This window comes from Somniosus microcephalus, chromosome 11 (genome assembly GCF_052327205.1).
Source record: "Somniosus microcephalus isolate GS21.2 chromosome 11, FLI_Smic_1.0, whole genome shotgun sequence".
Lineage (NCBI taxonomy): Eukaryota > Metazoa > Chordata > Chondrichthyes > Squaliformes > Somniosidae > Somniosus > Somniosus microcephalus.
This window is the reverse complement of record NC_140997.1, coordinates 190,951,093-190,978,051: the sequence shown is the minus strand read 5'-3', so window position 1 is coordinate 190,978,051 and position 26,959 is coordinate 190,951,093. Positions and strand designations below refer to the sequence as shown.

The 26,959-nt window shown below is 44.6% G+C and overlaps 1 protein-coding gene across 1 annotated transcript in view; it reads right to left on the bottom strand.

The window, feature by feature from the left end:
• Positions 1-26,959, bottom strand: part of cfap20dc (CFAP20 domain containing) — a 721,404-nt gene that overhangs the window by 569,204 nt on the left and 125,241 nt on the right. Inside the window, exon 4 of the mRNA XM_086001537.1 lies at positions 1,900-1,972. Within this exon, the coding sequence (XP_085857663.1) occupies positions 1,900-1,972 (73 nt within the window). The remainder of the gene's footprint in view (positions 1-1,899; positions 1,973-26,959) is intronic.

Sequence of the window (26,959 nt, the reverse complement as noted above, 5' to 3'; positions counted from 1 at the left end):
GCCCTTAATTGGCCTGCTGGGAAAATTGAGTGGATTGGCCGGACGTCGATGGAGGCGGGACTAAACCCAAAAGTTGTAGTCCCGCCTCCTTCCCAACTGCTGGATGAAAGTCCAGCCCAATGTTTCTGCTATGTACTCTAAATTGGCATTTTTCATCATTCACATGATCCAATTATGCCTGACAGACAAAATCTGTGCAAGTTATCAGAAACAAATTCTTCCCATCTATGTACTTCACAATTTATCTATCAATTTTACTACAAAATGAGAACAAATTTTAACTTTTTAAGCAGTAGTGACAGTCCTTTATTCACAGACACTTTCTGAACTATTGCTTTGAGATGCCACTATTGCAATTAAGGAAGTAACTGCAATAACAGATGGTTTGTGCTTTCAATTCCCATGACAGTGCATAATATACCAGTTGTTCAGAACTAACAATTAGATTAGCTTAATTACTTGAAGTCAACCTAAGTCATTCTTCTGTTGCAGGAGTTACCACTTACAATTAATGAATACTATTTAGAAACAGAAGATAGGAGCAGGAGTAGGCCATTCGGCCCCTCGAGCCTGTTCCGCCATTTAATGAGGTCATGGCTGATCATCCAAATTCAGTACCCTGTCCCTGCTTTTTCCCCATATCCCTTGATCCCTTTAGCCTTAAGAAATATATCTAACTCCTTCTTGAATATATTTAATGAATTGGCCTCAACTGCCTTCTGTGGTAGAGAATTCCACAGGTTCACCACTCTCTGGGTGAAGAAATTCCTCATCTCAGTCCTAAATGGCTTACCACTTATCCTTAGACTGTGACCCCTGGTTCTGGACTCCCCTGCCATCGGGAACAGCCTTCCTGCATCTAGTCTGTCTACTCCTGTTAGAATTTTATAAGTTTCAATGAGATCCCCTCTCATTCTTCTAAACTCGAGCAAATATAAACCTAATCGACCCAATCACTCCTCATACGTCATTCCTGCCATCCCAGGTATCAGTCTGGTGAATCTTCGCTGCACTCTCTCCATGGCAAGAACATCCTTCCTCAGATAAGGCGATCAAAACTGCACACAATACTAAAGGTGTGGTCTCACCAAGGCCCTGTACAATTGCAGCAAGACATCCTTGCTCCTGTTCTCGAATCCTCTCACTATGAAGGCCAGCATACCATTTGCCTTCTTAACCGCCTGCTGCACCTGCATGCTTACCTTCAGCACAAGGACACCCAGGTCTCGTTGCACTTCCCCTTTTCCCAATCTATTGTCGTTCAGATAATAATCTGTCTTCCTGTTTTTGCCACCAAAGTGGATAACCTCGCATTTATCCACATTATACTGCATTTGCCATGCATCTGCCCAATCACCCAACCTGTCCAAATCATACTGGAGTTTAACATAAGAACATAAGAAATAGGAGCAGGAGTAGGCCAATCGGCCCCTCGAGCCTGCTCCGCCATTCAATAAGATCATGGCTGATCTGATCCAAACCGCCAATCCACTATCACAGAACCATCTCCTGAATCTAACAGAATTAGACACACGAAATAGGAGCAGGATCAGGCTACACGGCCCCTCCTCCTCACAGCACACACGCCCACCCAGCTTTGTGTCGTCTGCAAACTTGGAGATATTACATCTTGTTTCCTCGTCTAGATCATTTATATATATTGTGAATAGCTGGGGTCCGAGCACCAATCCCTGCGGTACCCCACTAGTCACTGCCTGCCACTCAGAAAAAGACCCGTTTATTCCAACTCTTTGCTTCCTGTCTGCCAACCAGTTCTCTATCCAAGACAGTACCTTACCCCCAATCCCATGTGCTTTAACTCTGCACGCTAATCTCTTATGTGGTTCAATTTATTAACTGTCTAACACATGTAAAACATTTAGCAATGTTCATTCTTACAGCAATTCCGTAGAGAAGTCTTGTCCCACAGGCACACAGAGCTGTAGCACGAGGAACCGCTGGATAAGGCCAACTAAAATAGAAGAAATAATACAAAAATTACTTACTTTTAGCCTGTACAATATCCCATGAAACACAATTGTTCAGAGACAATGATCATGAAAGCTGCCAGACTACCATAAAAAAGTAACTGGATCACTGATGTCTTTTCATGGATGGGAACACCTGCCACTGCTACCCAGTCTGGCCACTCAGTTGTATTATTTAGGTGAACTAGGGATGAGCGACCTTGTCATTATTGCCCACATCCAGAAAATAAATTAAAAAGACAAGATTTTTTTCCTGTTTATAGCTGCTAAATCCTGCAGATATTTATTTTTGTATGCATTAAGAAACCAAGGTCAAGGACTAAAGCCCATTGTTCAGAACAACCTGATTCGACCATCACTTCCTGGTGTTTGTGTAATGGAGATCTTTTTACCCAGCATCCATAGTGGCAGAGAAACCCCTCTAGCCCCATGATCGAGCTGTGCAAGTATTCAATCCCAGAGATAGAACGGTGGCATAGTGGTTAGCACTGTTGCCTCACAGCGCCAGGGACCCGGGTTCGAATCCAGCCTCGGGCGACTGTCTGTGTGGAGTTTGCACATTCTCCCCGTGTTTGCGTGGGGGTGCTCCGGTTTCCTCCCACAGTCCAAAGATGTGCGGGTTAGGTTGATTGGCTATGATAAAATTGACCCTTAGTGTTAGGGGGATTAAATACGTGGGGTTACGGGGATAGGGTGGGATGTGTGTTGGTGTAGGGGTTACGGGGATCGGGTGGGATATGTGTCGGTGCAGGCTCGATGGGCCGAAATGGCCTCTATCTGCACTGTGGGGTTTCTGTGATTCAGGAGTTTCTCTGTGGCTATGCATGCTAAGAGATCTCCATTACACAAAAGCCATTTTATCACACACTGCGTCCTCGCACTTAATTGTGTGTCCGGTGTTTTCAGTTGTAAACTGACTTGGTGCACTGAAAGCTGTTGTAATTTACGAGTAAAAACAGAAAATGCTAGAAATAGGTCAGTAGGTCAGGCAGCATCTGTGGAGAGAGAAACAGAGTTAACGGCTGCGATTTTCTCAGCGGTGTCAGGATGGGGGCGGGTCAGCTGGTTTCCGGGTTCCAGTCCCGCCCCCAGCTGCCTCTGCTCTGCAGATGTGATTTTCCCTTGATTGGCCTTGTTAAGGGCTTACCGGCCAATTAACAGGAAGCTGGTCTGAAGATGTCATTTGATGACGCGTCATCTGCCGGTTTCCTTAAAGGGACCGTGCACAATTTTATTTTGACAGTTGAATTGTCAGTGTTTGACAGTATTGAGGTGCTGAAAACACTGACAATCACTGCACAAAGGTGAACTCTTGCACTCAGACTTTCCAATGATGCCCTCCATATGCTTATGGAGGGAGTCACAGTACGCAGGGAGGTTCTCTTCCCTTCCATGGGCGGAAGAGACTTCCCTAGGACACCAACTTACCTTGCAACTCTACCCAACCCTCTCTATCTACTTTATCACTTCCCCATCTCCCTAGCCAACCCCCTCACACTCACCCTCATTCTGCTGCAAGCATACCAACTAACAACACACAAGGGTGGGCACTTGAGAGGTTTAGCCAATGTCCATGTGAAGTTTCTGGTAATGTGGTTTCTGGTAATGTGTTGTCATACAGTGAAATCTCTTTCAAAAAGTGCCCCTTATTGGACAGATCTGAGTGTACTTTGAGAAGTGTCTTACTGATTTCCAGTGATTGTTCAGTCATAACTCCCCCACAACCCCGCCCCCCCCCGCCCCGCCACCACCCCCCTATAGTGATGTGTGTGCATGGAATGGCTTGGACATTAAAGGGATATTTCACGGTGCTGGTGTGGGATGGTGTCAACGTGGCACATCATGTGGCAGCCAGGGTTTACAGCATCAAGTAAAGAAAGTCTGGCCATGGTTGTAAAGTCTGTGGGTTGTACAGTTAATAACGACACAGACTTCAGGAATAACAAACAAACAGGTCTTTACTATTCGAAGGTCAGGGCGAATCTGCCCAAGGAATCATGCCACAACACTTATATACCGGTGTGGTCACCGTCGGTATTACAGTATACAGAAGCCAAACAAATAGTGCCACACCTAAAGTAGTTCTCTTAAAGGTGAACGGTTACATACAATAGTTCTCTTAAAGGTAGACGGGTACATACACTACAATCCTCCCTTTTTAGCTTATTACATACAGAGTCCCCATTAAACATAACATATCTTCAACTTCATATAAAACAATTTACAGACATAGTCTCGGTGGGAAACAGTTCACGGGTTCAGTCTCTGCGGGAACAGTTCACAGATTCAGTCTTTGATCTTGACTCGGTCCGAACAACATCTCTTTGGTGTAGATGGTTCACATTGCTAGCGTGACTCCTCCATATCCTTTTCTTGACGTAACAGCTTGAACTTTCGTCCTGCTGAACCAGCAGTGCTGACTTTTACAATAACTGGGTTGCCTTGATATTTTCCTACTTCCCAACTGATTTAACTCCTTTCATAGGGTCCACGCATGATCTGGTAGAAGCGATAATATTTGTGATAGTTATCATCTTCTGCTTCTTCTTTTTCTTTTCTGCTTTTTGGAGACTCTCGGGGCTCCCTTATCAGCTGCCAGCTGTAGCGCCACCAACTCTCTATGTTCCTTCGACTTTAAGTGCTTCATCCTGATTTTGGCACTTTGGGAGTTTTCATCACAAACTGGGCAGACCACATCCTCGTAATATTCAGTGTCACTCAACAGGTCATGGTAATATTCAGGTTCGTCCTGAGTTAGGCCAGCGAGAGGGCCTTCTACTTCCTCCTTACCCATCTGGACGTTAGCTGACTGTGGTTCCTTCCCTAGACATCTTTCTTGAAAAGACTTCTTCATGCATTCATCTTCATCCCGCCCTTCCTGGGTTTCCTGCAAATCCTTCACTAATGACCTCATTTGTGATTTCAACACTTCCCCTTCCCTCGGGGATTGATTGATCGGGCTATTCAATCCTTCTACTGGAGCAGCTGTTTCAACATTCTGTTGTTCACATAGACGCGATTCAGCGTACTTTTGGCATCCCAGTAAAGTCTGTTTTGCAACCTCAGCTATTTCCCAAACTTTTGAGAGCTCCGAACTCCTTCCCGTTGAAGATTGAAGCTCGTGTTCAGATTGTTCCCATTGCAGAGTCTTTTCCCTCAGCATATGAAGGAGTTGGCTGACCGTTAACTCTTCCACGGGAACACTGTGGATCAGAGTCTTCTCCATTTCATCCACCTTTTCCTCCAATGCTTCCACCTTCTGTTCCTCTTGTACTTTGGCTTTCAGCGCTCGGAAAAGTTGCGCCCTGATGCTCTCTAGCTCATGTTCAGGGACCATTCTTACAGTCTCTGTGTTTCTTACAGTTTCCTTTTCTTCCACTGAAAGGATTCCCAGTTGAATCTGTTCTTCAAGTTGTTGAACCTCGGACATTGCCGCCTCATATTTGTCTTGGGTTTCCTTCAATATTTTTATGAGTTCTTGGACATCTTGTCTTTCATGTTCTGCCATGTCTTTCACCTCTAATTTCTCATCTATGGATGGAACTTCTACCGATGAGTCTGTCTTGGCCTTGAGCTCATCAAGAATTTCCTGCAGCCTTTGGACTTCTTGCTCATGTTCAACCTTTAGTTGTTCATATGCTTCTACTGAAACTAGCTTTTCGGAGGTTGCCGAGTTAACCCCCTCCAGAATTGTAGCCTGGGCCTGTTCATACTGTTCTTTCAACTTCTCACACTCTGCTTGTAAGGAGTCGTAGAGAAGAACTGGAATAACATCCTGGCTTCCTGAAGATTCCTCTTCATTTGCTTCTTCCGCAATTTCCTGTTGGAGTTCAGCCAAGGCTGCTATGCTATCTGCCTCTCGAAGTCTCACTGCCATCAAATCTTCTTTATTCTTGCAGTCTATCTCAGCCATTTTCCGATTACTTTCATCTAACTGAGTGAGTAGTCCCTTATTCTGGGCTGAGATATATTGCACCTTCTCATGTAGACCATAGCACTCCTTCTCTGCTCGACATAGCTGGTTACTGCTGATTTGGTTCTGTGTTTCAAGTTCCAACATCCTTTGCTTAGCTTCTTTCAGTTTCGCCCCTATAAGCTCCTCTTGCAACATGGCCACATTATTCACATCAGGTAAAGAAGCGTTTCTCTTTTCCATGTCCAAGATTTTTTTCTGCATATCTTTAAGTGCACACTGCGATTCAGCTTCTCTTAACCTTGCTTGCACTAGCTCCATCTCCAATTGCAGAACAAAATCCTCAGTGTACCGTGGTTTGCCTTTATGCTGTATCTCTAGATCATGCAAATATTCTAACTCCTGAACATCATAAGGGAGATGTGATCGGTAATTGGTCACGATGGCTCTATGGTCGCTCTTTGCTTGAGCTAGCTGTCTCTGCTGTCTTTCCAGGTTCTCCCATTCGGTGTCCCAGAACTTTTCCATTGTTTTCATCTCTTGTACGAGACGGTAACTCAACTGTTCTAATTGTTGTCGTACTTTGAAATAAGTTTGAGTCCGAGTTCGGTGTTCTTCCGTCATGGATAAGTCCTTAACTTGAACAGGCTCAGAATTCTCTGTCAAACTGGAGTTCTGCTCTGAAGCTTTATTCTTCTCGGTAGCATAAGCCTTTATGCATGTCTTCGTTTTCTCCACCATAGTCGGCAAGTTCATTTTAGCCTTGTCTTCCATATTTGAGTTGGTCTTATCGTCATCCGTTTCAGAATCTGAGCTGATAGCTTGCACCGAGTCCTCACTCATTATGGCTTTTAGATAGTGCCATTCCATGTCTATTTTCTTGATCCACTCTCGTCCTAGAAGTAGTGGTCCTCCCTCAGATAATACGTACAAGTTCATTCTTGGGTGTTCTTTACCCCTATCTCTCACCTTGACTCTTATCTTCCCCATGGGGTATACCTTATGCCCCGTGTATGTCTGCAATACGAACTTGGTATTTCTTAAGGGTATGTGAGAGAATAGCCGGTGGTAGTCCCTTCGATTTATGACTGATAGAGCTGATCCAGTGTCCAACTCCATTCTTACTTGGACTCCAGCTATTTTTAGTATGACCCAGATAGTTTGTAGGTCAGCTTCCTTACTCACATTGTGAATTCTCAGACTACCCAGCTCCTGGCTGTTTGGGTCTGAGTCTGAATTCTGTTCGTCTGAACTCTTCTCAGCCACCTTGTGTACCTTGTTGTACTTTTCTTGTGGTGGCTTCCTTTGGTTGTTGGTCTTCTTCCCTGACCGGCATACCTTAGCGATGTGACCCAGTTTGCCACATTTCCTACATTCTTGGTTCTTAAACCAGCATTGATTCTGGTCGTGTGTTGTCTTCCCACAACGATAGCATTTTGTTGTACTTGAGGTAATTTTGTCCACCCCGAGTGCCGCCGCCTTTAGCTGCATTTCCGCCGTTCCTTTCGCTGCGGCTTCGTGCGATGCGGCTATAAGGACAGCCCTGTCAAGTATGAGGTCGTTCTCTTCAAGTAGTCGCTTTTGTGTCCCTTCCTTGGACAATCCGCATACGAACTTGTCTCGCAGTGCCTCTGTCAGATTCCCTCCGAACTGGCAGCATTTCGCTAGCCTACGCAGTTCGACCAAATATTCCGCGTTGCTTTCGTCTTTCCGTTGCGTTCTTGCATAGAATTTGAATCGTTCAGCCAACATCAATGGTGTGGGGTTCAAGTGGTCCTTCAGAACAGCCACAATCCCTTCGAAAGTCTGATCCGCCGGTTTAGCTGGTGCTAGTAGGCGCTTCAAGAGCCCGTATGTCTTTGCGCCCATCGAGTTTAGCAATGTTATCGCTTTGTCGTCTTCCTCTATTTTGTTGGCTTCACAATAGATCTCGATGCATTCCACGTACGTGGCCCAGTCTTCTATCTCAGAATTAAAATCGTTAATATTCCCTCGCTTAGGCATCTTCCTTTCCTTGGGAGCAGCACAAGTATTTCTTTACATTCTTATTTATTATTTATTTATTTCTAAGATGGCGGTTTTTCCCGCGAAAATGGCGGTTTCCCGCTCTTTCCTTCTCTCCCCGCCCCTTCAATGGCGGTCTCCCGCGTCTGTCGTCTTCTCCGCCTAATGGCGGCTTCCCACGTTTCTTCCCTGGTGGGAGGGGTACGCTTTCCCCACAGCGGACAGGTTCAGCCGCTGGGCTGGCTTCCGCACAGCTCCCCTTACTCGGCTCTGTCTTTCTCTCCCGCTCGCACGGCTCTACCGGCGCTGGGTACCCCTTTCACGGAGAACAGTTCAGCCGCTGGACTGGCTCTCGCGCAGTCTCTCTCCCCTTGCTCGGCTCTGTCTTTCTCTCCCGCTCGCACGGCTCTACCGGCGCTGGGTACCCCGTTGGTGGAGAACAGTTCAGCCGCTGGACTGGCTCTCGCGCAGCCTCCTTTGGTCGGCTCTGCCTCTCCCACACGCCCGGCTCCCGTTCGCCTCCCAGCCCTCACGCAGTCCAGTGCTTCCCTCCCCAGCTGCGGCTGAGTTTCTCTCTTCCCGCGCCTGCTCCCGGTCTCAGCGCTTCGTGGCTTCGGTCGCTGCCCGGCTTTTCCCGCCGATCGCGGTCCGGCTATCTCACGACGCCGTTGGACCCGCCTTCCTGACCAGCTCTGCTCCCCCTCGACCATGGTCGAGTGCACAGCCCTTATCCTCCGGATTTCGTTACACTTTTCCCTACTCACAGTCTCCGCGGCCGCCTTGTTTCCTGCTGATCGGCTCACTCCGCACCGTGGTAGAAGGGTAGTCAGTGCCTGTTGCTGATGGAAGCTTTTGTTGCTAAAGTCTTCCTCCTTTCTATTGCTGCAGCCTCGTGTTTTCTTCCAGCAGAACGACGAGGGCGGTTGCCTCTCTTCGACGCTCTTTAGTTGCTTTGGTAGTCTTGCCGCAGGGTACGATCGGACTCGTCGCCACTGTAAAGTCTGTGGGTTGTACAGTTAATAACGACACAGACTTCAGGAATAACAAACAAACAGGTCTTTACTATTCGAAGGTCAGGGCGAATCTGCCCAAGGAATCATGCCACAACACTTATATACCGGTGTGGTCACCGTCGGTATTACAGTATACAGAAGCCAAACAAGTAGTGCCACACCTAAAGTAGTTCTCTTAAAGGTGAACTGTTACATACAATAGTTCTCTTAAAGGTAGACGGGTACATACACTACAATGGTGATGCCATCGCTGGCCTCCCGGGCAGCAATTTTGTCAAGGGCTGATGCCCTGTGTCCAGTGCAGCATCAGGTGATGGCGGCGAAGGTTGGTGATGAGGTTGGCAATGATTGTGAAAGGATTCGGAGGACCAAGGTCTGATTGTTTCATTGGCTCCGATGTTGCTGGAATAGATGACAGCTGCAGGTGAGATGACAGAAGCGATCCGTCAATGGTGAGAGAGGTTCTCCCAATGAGATAGCACTGGACATACAGTTGGATTTAAAAATTTGTAAGCTAAAGAAATCTGTATATGTATTATAAATGCAGTAACCAACATTTTCTTTGCTCTGAAACTCACCATGTGCAACATGGCATCCTTGACACCACTTCTGCAGCTGTCATCTTTTCACAAACATCAGACCAGACTCTCAACACGCCAGGTTGAGCTGGCGTGTTCCCTGAACAGCGGGTAACCAGCGGGGGAGAAGGTAAAATTACAAGTAAACCTCAAAAGACTCTTAAATTGGCTCTTAACAAGCCAATTAAGTACCAGAATTGTCTCCCCCGCCGCTTGGTGTCGGGTCAGTTCTGCGCTGACAGACCCGACATCTGGGAGACTCGCTTGGAGGCGGGTTGACAGCGGGTTTCCTATCTGCTGTCAATCTTTGCGATTTTAACAGAGGTCCTGCCTCCAAACCCGCACTCTGAGCGCTGGCAAAATTCCGTCCAACGTTTCAGGTCGATGATCTTTCATCAGAACTGGAAAACGTTACAGCTGTAACAGGTTTTAAACAAGTACAGAGGCAGGGAAAGGAAGGATGGGAGGAAATAACAAAAAGGAAGGTCTGTGATTGGGTGGAAGGCAGGAAATATTAAATGACAATAGAGATGATAGTGCAAGGCAAAAGGGGGTGGTAATGGGATAAGTAAAGAAACAAAAGATTTTGTAATTTACTTTTATAATTTTGGTTTTTTGCTTTTGTAATTTATGAGTGTTGTAGTTTCAAGGGGCAGTTTGTATCTATTATAATGCAAGTTATTTGGGACTGTCAGTAAGTGTTTGTTTTTTTGCAGCTGTCCATTTGTACAGGTTTCACTGTAGTTTGTGCTCAAGGCAGAAAGGCAGTTTCCGTAAGCAAATAAGAGTCTCCTCAGCATTGAAACTTGCACCATTATACGTGTTTCCGAGTGGGGTAAAGTGTCACCTTTTAATACAGACATAGAAATAAATGTTTATTGATGGTGATGCTCAGAGTCTGCTTGGGTTCATTTAAGAAATACGGTATTGAGAATACATTAGAAATCACCAATTAGTGGTAAATAAATCAAGGATGAGATTGGTAGGCAATTTAGAAAGGTTTGCATTAGGAACGTTACAATAATTGGGGACTTGGAATTATATTATAGGCTGAGATAAGACAAAAGTTTGTGGTCAAATCAGGAGTGGTTCTTAAAATGAAGTCAGGACTTTTTCCTTATTCTGTGTATGTATGTTACACAAGAAAGCTCTGTTCTGGATAATAAAGCAAGAAAATTAAGTGACAAAGGGAGGAGAATACTTGGGAAATAACTAAGATAATTTGGTTCACTGTGTTCCTCTTTTCCTTTATTTTCACTAAGTAAAGGTGTTGGAATGGAATTTAGTTAATTGCAGTGGGATGAAAGGGTCCTACACAGATTACAGTAATTGGTTGGAAAAATAGATCTGCAGTGGGAGATATTTAAATAAAAGATGGATAAGGTACAGGTTAAATACATTACAATGAAGAGTAAAGAGGATGTGGCACAGGCTAGAGTTTCTGAGATAAAGTGAGTTTAAAGCAAAAATTAGGTTTTAAAAAAAAAAAGAGGCATATGATAAATGTAGTGTGTGTTGGGGGGGGGGGGAGAGAGAGAAACAGAAGAAAACCATAAAAAAGATTAATTAGGAAGGCTAAAATGGAGTGTGAAAAACAGTCATCAAAAAGAGAAAAAGGGTGTTTATCAGCAGATAAGTAAAAGGATACTCAAGGAAGGGGTGAGATCATTTGGAGATTATCTTCCACTTGAGCTAACAAATGGTACAAATGCTTAAAAACCTTACTTTAATCAGGAGAAGAGGAAAGTGGTTCTGTATGAGTGCTTGAAGAGGATGTAGAAGAGCATAGTGGTTATGTTACTGGACGAGTAATCCAGAGGCCTGGACTAATGACCAAGAGACGAGAGTTCAAATCCCACCACAGCAGCTGGGGAATTTAAATTCAGTTAATTAAACAAATCTGGAATAAAAAGCTATTATCAGTAACGGTGACCATGAAACTATCGGATTGTCGTAAAAACCCATCTGGTTCACTAATGTCCTTTAGGGAAGGAAATCTGCCATTCTTACCATTCTTGCCTATATGTGACCCACAGCAATGTGGTTCACTCTTAACTGGCCTCTGCAATGGCCTAGCAAGCCACTCAATTGTAACAAACCGCTACGAGAAACAATATTAATAAAACTGTACGAATGACCCGGCATCGACCTCGGCACCGGCTTCGGACACGACAACGGCAGCCCAAGTCAACCCTGCAAAGTCCTCCTCAATAACATCTGGGGACTTGTGCCAGAAGTGGGAGAGCTGTCCCACAGACTAGTCAAGCAACAGCCTGACAGTCAGACGCACAGAATCATAGCTTTCAGCCAATGTCCCAGACTCCTCCATCACCATCCCTTGGTATGCCCTGTCCTACCGGGAGGACAGACCCACCAGAGGTGGCAGCACAGCGGTATACAGTCGGGAGGGGGTGGCCCTGGGAGTCCTCAACATTGACCCCGGACCCCATGAAGTCTCATTGTTTCAGGTCAAGCATGAGCAAGGAAACCTCCTGCTGATTGCCACATACCGCCTCCATCAGCTGATAAATCAATACTCCTCCATGTTAAGCACTGAGGGTAGCAAGAGCACAGAATGTACTCTGGGTGGGGGAGTTCAATGTCCATTGCCAAGAGTGGCTTGGTAGCACCACTACTGACCGAGCTGGCCAAGTCCTGAAGGACATAACTGCCAGTCTGGACCTGCGACAGGTGGTGAGAGAACCAACACAAGGGAAAAACCTACTTGACATCCTCACCAATCTAGCTGTCGCAGATGCATCTATCCATGAGAGCATTGGTAGCAGTGGCCACCGCACAGCCCTTGTGGAGACGAAGTCCCATCTTCACACTGAGGTCATCCTCCATCGTTTTGTATGGCACTACCACCGTGCTAAATGGGATACATTCAAAACAGATCTAGCAGCTCAAAACTGGGCATCCATTAGGCACCGTGGGCCATCAGCAGCAGCAGCAGCAGAATTGTATTCCACCTCAATCTGTAACCTCATGGCCTGGCATATCCCTCACTCTACCATTACCATCAAGTCAGGAGACCAACCTTGGTTCAATGAGGAGTGTAGAAGAGCATGTCAGGAGCAGCACCAGACGTATGTAAAAACCTGGGGCAGTTGCAACATCGGGCCACATGCATGCTAAACAGCATGCTGTTGAGCGCGCTAATCAATCCCACAATCAACGGATTAGTTCAAAGCTCTGCAGTCCTGCCACATCCAGTCGTAAATGGTGGTGGACAATTAAACAACTAACGGGAGGAGGAGTCTTCATGAATATCCCCATCCTCAATGATGGCAGAGCCCAGCACGTGAGTGCAAAACACAAGGCTGAAGCATGTACAACCATCTTCAGCCAGAAGTGCTGAGTGGAAGATCCATATCGGCCTCCTCGAGGTCCCCACTATCACAGAAGCCAGTCTTCAGCCAATTCGATTCACTCCACGAGATATCAAGTAATGGTTGTGCGCACTGGACACAGCAAAGGCTGTGGGCCCCGACAACATCGCGGCTGTCGTGCTGAAGACTTGTGCTCCAGAACTAGCTGCGCCTCTAGCCAAGCTGTTCCAGTACAGCTACAACACTGGCATCTATCAGACAATGTGGAAAACTGCCCAGGACAAATCCAATCTGGCCAATTACTGCCCCATCAGTCTACTCACAATCATCAAAGTGATGGAAGGTGTCGTCGACAGTGTTATTAAGTGGCACTTATTCACCGATGCTCAGTTTGGGTTCCACAAGGACCACTCGGCTCCAGACCTCATTATAGCCTTTTGTCCAAACAGGGACAAAAGAGCTGAAATCCAGAGGTAAGGTGAGAGTGACTGCCCTTGACATCAAGGCAGCACTTGACCGAGTGTGGCATCAAGGAGCCCTAGTAAAACTGAAGTCAATGGGAATCAAGGGGAAAACTCTCCACTGGCTGGAGTCACACCTAGCACAAAGGAAGATGGTTGTGGTTGCTGAAGTTCGATCATCTCAGCCTCAGGACATTGCTGCAGGCGTTCCTCAGGGCAGTGTCCTAGGTCCAACCATCTTCAGCTGCTTCATCAACAACCTTCCCTCCATCATAAGGTCAGAAGTGGGGATGTTCGCTGATGACTGCATAGTATTCAGTTCCATTCGCAATTCCTCAGATAATGAAGCAGTCCATTCCCGCATGCAGCAAGACCTGGACGACATTCAGGCTTGGGCATATAAGTGGCAAGTAACATTCATGCCACACAAGTGCCAGGCAATGACTATCTCCAACAAGAGAGAGTCCAGTCACCTCCCCTTAGAACATAAGAAATAGGAGCAGGAGTAGGCCATTCGGCCCTTCGAGCCTGCTCCGCCATTCAATGAGATCATGGCTGATCTGCTGCCTCAACTCCATTCACCGGCCCTATCGCCATATCCCTTGATGCCCTTGCTAGTCAGAAATCTTTCGACTTCTGTTTTGAATATACCCAATGACTGAGCCTCCACAGCCCTCTGGGGTAAAGAATTCCAAAGATTCACCACCCTCTGTGTGAAGAAATTTCTTCTCATCTCTGTCCTGAATGGCCTACCCTTTATCCTGAGTCTGTGGCCCCTGGTTCTAGACTCCCCAGCCAAGGGGGAAACATTCTCCCAGCATCCACCCTATCAAGCCCTTGTGGTAAACCACTGTTATTGTTGTTCACCGTTGTTGTTGTTGTTGCACACTGTTGTATCTAGGCATGCCTCAGCTGGCTCCGCCCCTGGCTCCACCCACATGCCCAGGTATAAAGGTGACTGCTCTGCAGCCCCCTGCCTTCTTGGAAACCAGTCAACCACGAGAGGCATGCTCTGTTCTTTGTTAATAAAAACCTTTTGGTTACTCTCCTAACTCTCCGTCTTTTATGAGTAATTGATAGCGCATCAGCCCTGTAATACTTTTGTATGCTTCAATGAGATTCCCTCTCATTCTTCTGCATTCAAGAGAATAAAGGCCTAATTTACTCAATCTCTTCTGATAAGACAGTCCTGCCATCCCAGGAATCAATCTCGTGAACCTTCGTTGCACTCCCTCTATGGCAAGTATATCCTTCCTTAGGTAAGGAGACCAAAAGTGTACACAGTACTCCAGGTGTGGTCTCACCAAGGCCCAATATAATTGGAGTAAGACTTCTTTACTCCTGTATTCAAATCCTCTTGTAATGAAGGCCAGCATACCATTTGCCTTCCTAATGGCTTGCTGCACCTGCACATTCACTTTCAGTGACTCATGTACAAGGACACCCAGGTCCCTTTGAGCATCTGCATTCCCCAATATTTCACCATTTAGGAAATACACTGCCTTTCTGTTTTTTCTACCAAAGTGGATAACTTCACATTTATCTACATTATATTCCATCTGCCATGTTCTCGCCCACTCATTGAGCCAATCGAGATCCCTTGAAGCCTCTTCGCATCCTCTTCGCAACTGACACTGCCACCTAGCTTTGTATCATCCGCAAATTTGGAAATGTTACATTTAGTCCCCTCATCCAAATAGATATAGATTGTGAATGGCTGGGGCCCAAGCACCGATCCTTGCGGTACCCCACTAGTCACAGCCTGCCATCCTGAAAAAGACCCGTTTATCCCTACTCTTTGTTTTCTGTCCGTTAACCAATTCTCAATCCATGCTAGTATATTACCCCCAATTCCATGTGCCCTAATTTTGTTCACCAACCTCTTGTGTGGGACCTTATCGAAAATCCATATACACCACATCTATCGGTTCCCCTTTGTCTACTCCACTAGTTACATCCTCAAATAACTCCAATAGGTTTGTTAAACAGGATTTCCCTTTCATAAATCTATGTTGACTCTGCCCAATCTTAATATTAATTTCTAAGTGCCCAGTTATTGCATCCTTTATAATAGATTCCAGCATTTTCTCAACTACTGATGAGGCTAACAGGTCTGTAGTTCCCTGTTTTCTCTCTCCCTCCATTCTTAAATGCAGGGTTACATTTGCTATCCTCCAATCTGCAGGAACCGTTCCAGAAGCTATAGAATTTTGGAAGATGACAACCAATGCATCCACTATCCCAATGGCCATCTCTTTCAAAACCCTAGAATGTAGGTCATCCGGTCCTTGGGATTTATCGACTTTTAGTCCCCTTGATATTCAACAGCTTTACCATCGCTGAATCCCCCACTATCAACAATCCTGAGGGTCACCATTGACCAGAAACTGAACTGGACCAGCCACATAAATACAGTGGCAACAAGAACAGGTCAGAGGCTGGGTATTTCTGCAGCGAGTGTCTCACCTCCTGACTCTCCAAAGCCTTTCCACCATCTACAAGGCACAAGTCAGGAGTGTGATGGAATACTCTCCACTTGCCTGGATGAGTGCAGCTCCAACAACACTCAAGAAGCTCAACACCTTCCAGGACAAAGCAGCCCGCTTGATTGGTACCCCATCCACCACCTTAAACATTCACTCCCTCCACCACCGGCACACCGTGGCTGCAGTGTATACCAGCTACAAAATGCACTGCAGCAACTCACTAAGGCTTCTTCGAGAGCACCTCCCAAACCCGCAACCTCTACCACCTAGAAGGGCAAGGGCAGCAGGCACATGGGAACACCATCACCTGCAGGTTCACTTCCAAGTTACACACCATCCTGACTCGGAAGTATATCGCCGTTCCTTCATCGTCGTTGGGTCAGAAACCTGGAACTCCCTCCCTAACAGCACTATGGGAGTACTTTCACCACAAGAACTCCAACAGTTCAAGAAGGCAGCTCACCAGCACCTTCTCGAGGGCAATTAGGGATGGGGAATAAATGCTGGCCTTGCCAGCGATGCCCATATCCCAGGAACAAATACATTCTTTTTAAAAAGCTGCTACTGGAAGTAAATAGATGAAAGGAAGCTATATTGAAAATGTTATGGGACTAAAAGTGAAAAAAATTACTTGGCACACTCTATATCCATCACAGAAAAATGTAGGATGTTAGAGAGAAAAAAGGAGGGACAAACCATAATTTTTCAAAATTAATGGAAATGGGAATTGCTTCAAAGGATGGGAGAGTGGCAAATGTTACACCTCTGTTCAACAAAGAAAAAGGGTTAAGCTAGGAAATGATAGATCATTTTCTCTCCGCTAAGTACGGGGAAACTTCCAAGACTGGATTTTCTGTGGAAATTAAATCCTATTTGGAAGTATGGCAGGACAGGATTTCCACCCTACATTATGATCACTGACCTCAGCATCATTTTTGGGATTAGCATGACTTGCATAACTGGGGCGCACTTCAAGCAGGCAGTTCATTTCTTTTGGATGAAAAAAGCATGCTGTTGCTGGATATAAAGGCCACAACACTTAACTTAGTTTTGGCCACAGCAAAGCAATTTCTTCACCTATGTTAGACACAACTGACGCAAGGCACAGAATCCACCTCTATTGCACCCGTTTGCAGATTCTGATATTGAAGTGCTGCTTCAGGAAGTTAGGTTCAAGAGAGAAGCCTGCTTTGAAACTGACAGGGATTATTCCAAGGAAAGCTACAGTAAATAAGATGAAGGAGGTGACCAAGGCAATAAATGCCAATTCTACCAGTTAACACATTTGCAGTACCAAGTGGCAAAGGTTTATTGACATTAACCTATCTGGAAAGCCAACAAGAACCAGCCACACTTTCCAATATATATGGTAGTAAACTTGTCTGCCATTTACAATGGCAAACTAGTACATTTTCCAAAGCAATGTGTGGATGATACATTTCCTTGGGTGATCATGCAATTCAACTTCACAAGCAAACTGAACTCAAGTGTTTCTTTACTTGTCCCATTACCATCTCCTTTTGCCTTGCACCATCATCGTTTTTGTCATTTAATGTCTCCTGCTCCCCGTTGCCTCGAGATCCACGCTCAACACCATGCGCCTCCACCTGCTCACTCTCAACCTCTCTCTTCAACAGCACCAACTCACTCTATCTCAAAGTTGTCCTGGTCCGCAGTTCCATTTCATCCTTCGCCTCATCCGGCTCTTTAACAAGAAACGTTTTTTTCTTCCTTTCAGGCATCAAGGATCGCAAGCTTCAACAACTCTTGGATACCACCACCTCTCCGGAACCTTGTCCCCTTCACTTTCCTCTGACCCCATCATTTCTTCCAATCTCACCCCTTGCTGTATTTTCACTGTCCTCTCTGCCCTTCCCCTTCCCCTCTCTGACCCCGAACGATCAGTCCTTAGCAAAGGCCTCAGCTTCATCCCCTTACGCCCCCCACCTCAATAAATTTTGACCTCGGCATGTCGCTGAGCTCTTCTTCCGTCGCCTTCACCTAAGTGCCCACTTCTTTGGCCAGAAGTCTTCCCCCCAGCACAGCGGACCCTTTCTCCCGTCTTCTCGTTCCACCTGGATCCCTCCCTCTGGCCTCTTACCCACTCTAGATGTTTCCATTGGGAACTGTTGGCGTGACATCAGCCATCTCAATTTCTCTGCTCCCCTCACTCACTCTAACCTACCTCCCTCTGAACTTGCAGCACTCTGTTCTTTCGGATCCAAACATTGTCATTAAACCTGCTGACAAGGATTGTTGTTTTGGCGAACAGACCTCTACCTTGCAAAAGCTGAACGCCAGCTCTCTGACACCTCCTCCTACCCCACCCTGGACCATGACCCCACGAGCGAACATCAAGCCATCGTTTCCAAGACTTTCACTGACCTCATCTCTTCTGGAGATCTTCCCTCCATGGCCTCCAACCTCATAGTCCCCCAAAGCCACACAGCCCACTTCTACCTCCTTCCCAAGATATATAAACAGGACTGCCCTGGTAGACTCAGCATTTCAGCCTGTTCTAGCACCACAGAACTGATTTCTTCCTATCTCAACACTATTTTTTCTCCCCTTGTCCAGTCTCTTCCCACCAACATTCGCAACTTTTCTGCACCCTTCACCACTTTAACCGTCTCCTTTTCATCACAGACATCCAATCTCTATAGACCTCCATCCTCGACAAAGACAGCCTGAGGGCGCTCCGCTTCTTCTTTGAAGAGAGGCCCAACCAGTCCCCATCCACCATCACTCCCCTCTGCCTGGCTGAACTTGTTCTCACATTGAACAACTTCTCCTTTGACTCCACTCACTTCCTCCAAATAAAAAGGTGTTGCTATAGGAACCTGTATGTGTCCTAGCTATGCCTGCCTTTTTGTGGGATATGTGGAACATTCTTTGTTCCAGTCCTACTCAAGTCCCCTCCCTCACCTCTTTTTCCGGTACATTGATAACTGTATCGGTGCCATTTCCTGCTCCTGTACTTCTTTCAATTTAGTATACTGTATTCGCTGCTCACGATGCGGTCTCCTCTACATTGGGGAGACCAAACACAGTTTGGGTGACTGTTGTGCGGAACACCTCCATTCAGTCCACAAGTTTGACCCCGAGTTTCCTGTCCCATCACTTTAATTTTCCATTCCCCTCCCACTCTGACTTCTGTCCTAGGCCTCCTAGACTGTTCCAATGAAGCTCAAAACAATCTCAAGGAACAGCACCTCATCTTTCGATTAGCCACTTTACAGCCTTCCAGACTCAACATCGAGTTCAACCATTTCAGATCATAACCTCTACCTCCACTTTTTCGGAAGGCAGCTGTTAATGATTCTGGTATTCCCAGTTACATCTCTTCTAGACCCATATTTTGTTTCTTTCATTGTTCCATTACCATCTCCTTTCGCTTTGCACCATCATCCCTTTTGTCTTTTAATCTCTCCTGCCTTCCACCCTATTACAGTCCTTCCTTTTTGTTCGTTCCTCCCCTCCCCTCATTCCCTGCCTCTGTACTTGCTTAAAATCTGTTACTTTTGCCAGTTCTGATGAAAGGACATCGACCTGAAACATTGGGCTGGATTTTCATTGAGGAGTTGGGTAGGAGGCGGGACTACAACTTTCAGGGTTGTAGTCCCGCCTCCATCGAGTTGTGGCTAACCCACGTGATTTTGACTTGATTGACCTTGTTGAGCCCGCCCAACGGGCTCAGCAGGCCAATTAAGGGCCACCCGGCAACAGGTGACGTTACAGATTGATATTTCATCTGTCAAACACTGACAATCTGTACTCCAGGTTAATTCCTTCCTCTCAGGCTGCTTTACAGATCTCCCCGGAACAGAAAGCTGAATGCTGGAACTTTTGACAGCTCGCAGCCATTCTGCTTTCTGTGCCGGTGAGATGAGGGACTCCCGAGGCTTGAAGGAAGGAAGGCTGTAAAGGTAAGTAAAGGTATGTAAAACTTATTTAAACACTTTACACACACCAAACACACTTACCTTTGCACTCATGCACCCACTCACCTGAACACCGGACATCTCGACCCCTCCGAGCCCTTCATCTCGACGGTCCGCCTCCTCTAACTTGGCGTGGTTTGGAGCCATCAGGAATCCTACACTTCAACATTAAAAATAGGGATTAGGCTAAAAACTGCCTGTTAACTACCTGTTAACAGGCAGTTAATTGGCACTAATCCCCTTCCCACCTCGGGGAGGCGGGTCCCAGTGCGGGTTGGGTACCCGCCTCCTTTGAAACTGGCATGGAGGCGGGTTGGGTGCGGGACCCCCGATTTCGGGATTTTAACCCCCCACACGCCTCCAATCCCGCCACCACGGCCCAATGAAAATCCTGCCCATTATCTGTTTCTCTTTCCGCAGTTGCTGCCTGACCTGCTGAGTATTTCCAGCATTTTCTGTTTTTATTTCAGGCTAGAACAGTGTTTTTGTTGAAACACAGCTGGCTGTCAATTTTTTAATATATTACATTTACCAAGTCTATCTAAAGACATATAAAATATATTTATATACAGAAATGTTCCCTTTTTGATGCAGGACACAAACTCTGCTCTTGTCATAGTGATGAACAACTTGGGTTTTAAAACCTTGAAGATTGTTAGTGAAAGAAAAGACATAGGTAAGGTTTTTTGAAGTTCAGGGAAAAGGAAAGAATATATTACAAGCAAAGATTGTGCAGTTAATTATAATTTCAACACAGTGAAGCAGGCATGTTTAGTTATCAGAAAGAATGAGAGAAAATTTTGAACATGCACCGACAAGGTATTGATAAAATACTAGTTATGCCAGTGTCGATAAAATAGAGAGCACCGAGAAATAATGTGACGGAGAAAGAAAGGTTGGCAACTAGAAGTTAGAGAGAGAGCACCTATCAGAGAATAGGATATTTGTTATATCCTGCCCAGGAGTGCATGAGCAAAGTCAGAAGAACCTTCCAAAATATGGAAGTAATATTCAAGTTTTCCAATGGGTTGAGATTTTTTACAGAATTAAGAATTGTTCCAGAAGAAAAAAATTGTCATGAAAAAGGAAACCAAGCTTTATGAAAGTATTTTTAGCGAAGGAGGTGATGTATTTTAGGTCAGAAGAGATAGAAAGGCCAAGAATCTCCATAGATGGAGGACTAAGGGTGGTGCCATTAAAGGCAAAAGGTGCAAACAGTTGGCCAGATATGAAAAAGCCATCCTTAAATAGTGAAACAAGATTTTCATCACTCCACCAAAAGGCATGGAGCAGATCAATCTGATACTTAACTAAAAAATAACAGTAAATAATATTATTACAATGACCATAGCTATCAAAAATATCTCTGATGATGTGCATCACTCCAGTCTATACATATCTGGAACAGTCTAAAAAGAGTCAGTTTCTGCCCCTTTAAATGCAATTAGAAACATGTGGTAACTCAGTTAAGTACTGAGTGGTGTTAAGTGCTGAGTGGTGTTAAGTGCAGAGTGGTGTGGAAGTAAGACAGGTGCAATCCCCAGCCCGTGCTGCAACTGCTGATCTTAGCTGGAGAAGTTGTATGACTGCTACAATTGGCGGCAATGCCCTTGGGCTAGAAAAGGAAATTCAGTCAAAGTTCCCATTCTGAATTACGATGCTGAAAAGCATGCATGTCTGAACATTGGGCATGAACATGGTCTCTCCATGGTCTGCTGCCACTCAAGTGTCCAGAATCTCTCATACAGAATGATAATTTGAGCAAGTATTGCAGGATAGCCACTGCTCGTTAAATCATACCCCTATACAAGGAGAGAAAAGAGATAACAAGTGAAGGAAATGAGAAAGTAAGCAGGATTGCAAGTCTCTGTTAAACATGCCCAATTTTGGGCACACAAAAGTTAAAGAATTAGCAATGCAACAGTACATGTACAATTGCAAGATCACTATCAAAAACAATAATTTACACAATAAAATATCATGCAATCAAATATTAAAGCTTTTTCAAATAAACAAATAAACCTTGACAAATTGCAGCTATAAACCCATCATACAGAGTAATATTCAAGTTAGTCCACACACTAACAGAATGAAAATTGTAACCATTGAACATATGTCTTACTTCACTTACAATTACAATCACACAGAAAATTAGTTAATTAGATGTGGAAAATAAACATCTTCAGACAAATTGAGTTTGAACAAACGAATATGATTTGGTTGGGATTACGGAAACGTGGCTCAAGGATGGCCAAGGCTGGGAACTCAACATCCAGGGGTATTCAATATTCAGGAAAGATAGGCAAAAAGGAAAGGGAGGTGGGGTAGCATTACTGGTTAAAGGAGGGATTAACACAATTGTAAGGAAGGATGTTAGCTCTGATGATGTGGAATCTGTATGGGTAGAATTGAGAAATACCAAGGGGCAGAAAACGTTCGTGGGAGTGGTATATAGACTTCCAAACAGTAATGTGGAGGTTGGGGATGGCATTAAAAGGGAAATTAAAGAAGCGTGCGATAAGGGCACAGCAGTCATCATGGGTGACTTTAATCTACATATAGATTGGGCTAACCAAATTAGTAACAATACTGTGGAGGAGGAATTCAGTCAAAGTTCCCATTCTGAATTACGATGCTGTGTTTACGGGATGGTTTCCTGGACCAATATGTCAAGGAACCAACCAGAGATCAGGCCATCCTAGACTGGGTATTATGTAATGAGAAAGGATTAATTAGCAATCTTGTTGTACGAGGCCCCTTGGGTCGGAGCGATCATAATATGATCGAATTCTTCATTAAGATGGAGAATGAAGTCGTCGACTCAGAGACTAGGGTCCTAAATTTAAATAAAGGAAACTATGATGGTCTGAGGCACGAGTTAGGTAGGATTGATTGGGGAATGTCACTCAAAGGGTCGACGGTGGATAGGCAATGGCAAACATTCAAAGGCCGCATGGATGAACTACAGAATTTGTTCATCCCAGTTTGGCACAAAAATAAAACAAAAAAGGTGACTCAACTGTGGCTAACAAGGGAAATTAGGGATAGCATAAGATCCAAGGAGAGGACATATAAATTGGCCAGAAAAAGCAATTATCCTGAGGATTGGGAGCAATTTAGGATTCAACAAAGGAGGACAAAGGGATTAATTAAGAAGGGGAAAATAGAATATGAGAGTAAGCTTGCAGGGAACATAAAAACTGACTGTAAAAGCTTTTATAAAAATGTGAAGAGAAAAAGATTGGTGAAGTCAAGCGTAGGTCCCTTGCAGTCAGAATCAGGGGAATTGATAATGGGGAACAAAGAAATGGCAGACCAACTAAATACATATTTTGGTTCTGTCTTCACAAAGGAGGACACAAATAACCTCCCAGAGATGCCGGGGAACATAGGGTCTGATGAAAGGGAGGAACTGAAAGAAATCAGTATTTGTAGGGAAATGGTGTTAGGGAAATTGATGGGATTGAAGGCCGATAAATCCCCAGGGCCTGATAATCTACATCCGAGGGTGCTTAAGGAAGTGGCCCTAGAAATAGTAGATGCATTGCTAATCATCTTCCAACATTCGATGGAATCTGGAACAGTACCCATGGATTGGAGGGTAGCTAATGTTACCCCACTATTCAAAAAAGGTGGTAGTGAGATAACGGGGAATTACAGACTGGTAAGCCTGACATCGGTAGTGGGGAAAATGCTAGAGTCCATTATAAAAGATGTAATAGCAGAGCACTTGGAAAACAGTGACAGGATCGGACAAAGTCAACATGGATTCACAAAAGGTAAATCGTGCTTGACTAATCTACTGGAATTTTTTGAGGATGTAACTGGTAAAATAGATAAGGGAGAACCAGTGGATGTGGTGTATCTGGACTTTCAGGAGGCCTTCGATAAGGTCCCGCATAAGAGATTAGCGTGTAAAGTTAAGGCACATGGGATTGGGGGCAAGGTATTGACTTGGATAGAGAACTGGTTGGCAGACAGAAAGCAAAGAGTTGGAATAAACGGGTCCTTTTCCGAGTGGCAGGCAGTGACTAGTGGGGTACCGCAGGGATCGGTCCTTGGACCCCAGCTATTCACTATGGCCCAGAATTTCGGGTCCCAACGCGTGAGTACGGACGGAGTACTCACGCGTGGACCCGATGGAAATGCCGGAATCTTGCATGCACTACGCATGCGCGGAAAACCGGCACTTCCGATCTTCTGAACCAAGGGGTTCAGAGGTCGAACGCGTGCGCGCGGGAGTCTGCGCGTGCGCATTGAACTTCCTTTTTTTTTCAGGTTTTAACAGTCTGTATATTTTAGAAATGTAAAAAGCAGCCATAAGGACTTCATTTTCAAAGGTAAGTGGTCAATTATTTAAAATTAAAACATTTTTTCCACAGGTTTTTTACTTTTAAATACTTTAAAGCAAGGTAAGTTTATTTTTAGCCCCTTTTTTATAAAATTATTTTTTCAAAAATTTAAATTTTTGTTTAAAATAGTTATTTAATGTCATTTATAGTTTATTTACAAAGTGTGATGTTTTTTTTAAATTTATTTGAAGGTAAAGTACAGTTTTACAGCCTCAGCATTTATACGTTTTGACAGGTCTATCTGTCAAGACTTATGAATGGAACATTCCCTGCTCTGATTGGCTGCCTGTTGCTCACGTGATCCCAGGGGACGCTTCGCACTAACTACGCCCCAGGGACACGCCAGCATAGCGCGCCGGCCTCTGGTACAGGCCTCGGAGAGGAATTCCACGCAGGCCAAGAGGTCAACTGCCGGCGCGCTAGGTAAGTGTAGGTCAGGGGCTTGCCCCCGACCCGAATTTCTGGGCCAATATATATTAATGATCTAGACAAGGGAACTAGATGTAATATCTCCAAATTTGCAGATGACACAAAGCTGGGTGGGCGTGTGTGCTGTGAGGAGGATGTCGAGAAACTCCAAGATGATTTGGACATGTTGGGTGATTGGGCAGAAACATGGCAGGTGCAATATAACGTGGATAAATGTGAGGTTGTCCACTTTGGTGGCAAAAACAGGAAGGCAGATTATCTAAATGGCAGTAGATTGGGAGAAGGGGGAAGTGCAACGAGACCTGGGTGTCCTTGTGCACCAGTCGCTGAAGGTAAGCATGCAGGTGCAGCAGGCGGTTAAGAAGGCAAATGGTATGTTGGCCTTCGTAGCGAGAGGGTTTGAGTACAGGAACAAGGATGTCTTGCTGCAGTTGTACAGGGCCTTGGTGAGACCACATCTCGAGTATTGTGTGCAGTTTTGGTCGCCTTATCTGAGGAAGGATGTTCTTGACATGGAAGGAGTTCAGCAAAGATTCACCAGGCTGATACCTGGGATGGCAGGAATGACGTATGAGGAGAGATTGGGTCGATTGGGCTTGTACTCACTGGAGTTTAGAAGAATGAGAGGGGATCTCATTGGAACTTATAAAATTCTGACAGGAGTGGACAGACTAGATGCAGGAAGGATGTTCCCGATGGTCGGGGAGTCCAGAACCAGGGGACACAGTCTAAGGATAAAGGGTAGGCCATTTAGGACAGAAATGAGGAGGGATTTCTTCACCCAGAGAGTGGTGAACCTGCAGAACTCTCTACCACAGAAGGCAGTGGAGACCAGTTCATTAAATATATTCAAGAAGGAGTTGGATATATTTCTTAAGGCTAAAGGGATCAAGGGCTATGGGGAGAAAGCAGGGACCGGGTACTGAATTTGGATGATCAGCCATGATCGCGTTGAATGGCGGAGCAGGCTCGAGGGGCCGAATGGCCTACTCCTGCTCCTATCTTCTATGTTTCTATGTTTGGTTCCACACAGTAAGTGCTGAACTGTCCATTTGTATCTAAATTTGTTCATCACAAGAGTAGTTTAACCGCAATCTCCTTGAAATAAATCCATATTGTTATCACATAACTGTTTCAAAATGAGTGTCACAGCAGATAAAAGAATTGAGGGGCTCGCAGACCACCTCAGGTGTGTAGGTGTACACCACAGTAAAGGAAAAAAAGAAAACTTTTGGTACATGAATTTAATGACACAGAAAATGAAGTAAGAACAATGCATATACGGTTCAAATTTGCTCTGATCAGAGTTCATTTTAAGGAGAACCAGGGAGAGGGTGGAGTGAAATTCTGTCATATTTGGCAGACTGGAAATAAATGCAAGGGTTATGTGATAGAAGTTTGTAACATTAGTTACTACAAAAGGAATAAAATTAGTCATCAGTAGATTTCAACAATCATTTGCATACAGCAAGACTGAAAATTCCTCTACCACAAACATAATTTTTACTCTTTCTACAACATTAATTTAAAAGATAGTCTGTTTTTATTAAAATATGCAAAATTATTTGAATGATTTCAAAGATTTCTTGTGTTCAGTATATACATATCTATTACTTTGGAATGAAATAGCAAAACAACCCAAATATGCTCACCCTTAAAACAAAGTAACACATTATACAAATAAAGGTCTCTGTGATAGTTATGCAAGTTATAAACTTGTTTTGACACATAATACATTGAAGTTCGGGTATTATATGGTAGGTTCGACTCATCATCACATAAATGGCAGATGACTGAGACTGCCATGATATCCTCAGTGGAGATGCTGTTTGACTGTACAGTTGTATCAAGATATGGGAAGAAAAACATCGCCACACCAACTTAATTTACTCAGGGACAAATACTACAGAAATTTCAAATACTCATTATACATTCAGCTTTAAAAAAATCAAATGTAAATATTATTATTATCCCTGTTTATAAAACAAACTTTTTTGGTGTTACTGGATTTAAAAATAAACTCATCAGGAATTAAACACACATTTGCCAAGACCAGTCAGTTATTCCAATCTATTTAGCAGGCAGATCAAGATTGAACCAAAATACATGGTATATTAATGGTCTCCTAAAGTGTTATTATTTATTGAAAATCACAAGTACTTGGATCATTGCTTTCTCTTGTTTTTTGTAAATGAAAAAACATAATTGCTTTAGAAGTGTTTACGGAGGGATTTATTGATGAGAATACTGGCACAATGCCCTGCAGATTTTACCCAACTTTCAATAAAGTTTCAAGTGGAATAAAAATCATTTCAAGTACAGCATTATGCGAATACCTTAAGCAAATGTCTCTTATTTCAACTTTTTTTGCACTTTTAAATTGACTTTTTATTACTTTCACTGTAAAGGATCAAATTATTTCTATAGAGACCAGAGTGGCTGAGTTAACATCACAATAGGTG